Genomic DNA, 2,809 nt, shown 5'->3' with positions numbered 1-2,809 from the left:
CGTTAACGACGCTTCAGTGAGCAACGCTGCGACGACTGCAAGTACGACTGCGACGGCAGCAAGTACGACTACGACGCAGCGAACACTTCGGCCTAGACAAGCATCACGCTCGGTACAAGAAGAGCAAGCGGCTAGAACCCATGAAGTCACCCAAGAGTCGACTGCGACGGGGAACTGTGGAAATTAGTGGATCTTCTTACTACCGCGTCATTAACGAGACAATGTTCGCGATTCTCGGTCTACGAGAATTGAAAATCGTATTTCCTGATTCTGAATCGGACAGAGAGGTTGTGATGAACGACTTTAAGGCTATCAGCTCCAGTGGAATAATAAGCGGTTGTGTCGGCTGCGTAGACGGATGGCTATGTGTTACTAAGGCGCCTTCAGCTGAAGACGCTGGAGACGTAGGAACTGGACGCTATTATAGTGGACACTATGCATGTCCTGGTATCAATGTGCAGGCCGTGTGCGATGCGCATTGTCGCTTCATATCTGTGGATGCCAGCTATCCAGGAAGTACAAATGATGCACGTGCTTTTCGTGGGACTGGTGTGGCGAGAAGTCTCAAATCATTTCCTACAGGAATGTATATCATCGGCGACAATGCGTATCCTGTGAGTGAGCATTTGATCACGCCATTTACACGCAATCAAATTGTTGACGAGTACCACGACTCATTCAATTTCCATGCTAGTCAAATACGAATCAGAATTGAAATGGCTTTTGGTCTTTTGACTACAAAATGGCGGGTATTTCGATCTCCTATCTCACGGAACCTTTTAAATGCTACCACTACAATTTACACAGCTATGGTGCTGCATAACTACGTGATTAACAGACGTATAATATCTGATGCCGACTATTGTTTATTTGACGAGTCGGTTCAACCCATTCGCGTCTCGCAAAGAGTGCAAAGATTAAATGACGTTGCCAATCTCATGGGTTACATGTCAAGTGATCTTGTTGTTGAAGAAGGTAAAAGCTTACCGGAAAAAAAAAAAAAAAAATTTTTTTTTTTTTTGGGGAATAGCCGCGCGACGAGAGATATCTGTTCCCCCCCCCCCTCGGATAAATACCTGTTCCGCCCCGTACAACATTCACCCAATGGATGTAAACAATAAATGAAATATGATCTGACACATTTATTGTTATTTCTATAGAGCTTCTCTTGCACAACTGTTCATGTCTTCGTTTACCTCCATTAGGTCGTCATGAGTATATATTCCTCTGGAGCACGAAGAATCCGCTCTCTAAGCTCCATGAGCGATTCAAGAGCTCATCAGCTGTGCCAAGCGACAGTCTAGCTCAAGCGCCTGAGCCGAGGCGTTATTGGCTTGCATTGTCGTAAGAATATCGCTCAAATTGATCTCTTTCACTTTTGACTTCCCTTTCTTCGAGCGAGTACGTTGTTTTTTTGATTGACGAGATCCTCCAACCTCGTCGTCGTCGCTGTCACTACATCCCTCCATTGTATGTAAACGAGCACGTTTTGGCAGTTTCCCTTCTACGGACTCCAACAAACCAGGTTTTTCACGCATCCACTCACGCATGTACAGGACGTCGATTTTTCCGGAGCAGAAAGAAAAGAAATCATTGTCGTGCACGCCTGAAATTTGAGAGTTCGCCACAGCAGTAGCATAACGACCAGTAATATCCTTCCACATATTTCGTAATTTTGCAGCTTCGTGAGGAACGGTGAACTCAGGATTGCATTTTTTCGCAAAATGTCACAGAGGGAGAAACAACTTGGCTGAATTCCTGGACGCGAAACTCAAGTACGCTGAAGTGAAAGTTCGTCCCAAATGTGCTTTTTTCTTGAGTCATGTTTGTATCTCAACTCGGCCCTGGTTGCTCTAGCGTCAATTTCATGAAGCCGGTGTGCAAATAAATCCGAAAACATGACATTCAAAAGCCGTAGCATGCAGTGGCGAGTACGACGTTTGTTACCCACTACACCGCGTTCAGCCGGACCTTCCTCCACACCTAGACGTTGCATCTCGCTGAACGCGCGCTTCTGTTGCATTAATAACGCAACATATCCTGACTTGTGGTCGTTGGCGTCCGGGCCTTTTTTAACGATACGTAGCTGCCGAAGGTAACACTCTGTGCGAAGTTGTTTAGCTCCAAATGCCATCAGACACGATTCGGCTTCCTCTAGATTCATGGTGCCGCTGTACATGACATCACCAATAGTCGATGCAGTCGCGAAAATGCCGTCGTCAGATGTAGGGGTAGTTGGAGGTACCGTAGGTGAAGGCAAACAAGGAAACATAACGGAGGAGGAGGACATGGCGATAGATTGACAGATGACCGCTGGTTGCTGATGTGGACTGAGTGCTTCAGGAGACTTGATGGAATAAGCTGTATAAACCCCAGCCAAAGGTATCGTTCTATCCCGTCAGCCTCCCGTCCACCTTCCGTCCACGGCCACCAACCCTAATTTCACACAGTGGACGTGGATCAAACGGACCATACGGCGTCCACTGCCATATGGATCCAAGTGAAATGATTGGGCCATGGAAGCATAATCCACCGTTATTTTTTTGGCTAAGAACGGCCCTTATTTCAGCGCAAATATGTAAAATATTCTGCAATAATTTATACTTAAAAAAGTAAGTTTCAATTAAATTGAACTAATGTATTTATTGTAATAATTGGTCAAAATACAATATTATGGATTATTCCTGTACTGCAATGTATATTACTGAGCTTGAAAACTAAAATATCATAAACTATTTTCTTTTTCAACCTCTGATTCACATCGGAAAATAATCGATCAATTGGCTGCCTTGTCAGCTGAACCTAGACT

The 2,809-nt window shown here is 44.9% G+C and overlaps 1 protein-coding gene across 1 annotated transcript; it reads right to left on the bottom strand.

Moving 5' to 3' along the window:
* Positions 1 to 1,305: 1,305 nt before the first annotated feature.
* PITG_21948 (uncharacterized protein) lies at positions 1,306 to 2,134 on the bottom strand (the record flags this gene model as incomplete). The annotated part of the gene is made up of 4 exons (XM_002996829.1): positions 1,306 to 1,313; positions 1,406 to 1,700; positions 1,744 to 1,750; positions 1,839 to 2,134. The coding sequence occupies 4 exons, from the start codon at positions 2,132 to 2,134 to the stop codon at positions 1,306 to 1,308; spliced, it is 606 nt and encodes a 201-aa protein (XP_002996875.1).
* Positions 2,135 to 2,809: the final 675 nt, after the last annotated feature.

The sequence above is a fragment of the Phytophthora infestans genome, genomic scaffold (genome assembly GCF_000142945.1).
Source record: "Phytophthora infestans T30-4 supercont1.811 genomic scaffold, whole genome shotgun sequence".
Lineage (NCBI taxonomy): Eukaryota > Oomycota > Peronosporomycetes > Peronosporales > Peronosporaceae > Phytophthora > Phytophthora infestans.
Note: the sequence above shows the minus strand (reverse complement) of the source record. Positions and strands in the feature narration are given on the sequence as shown.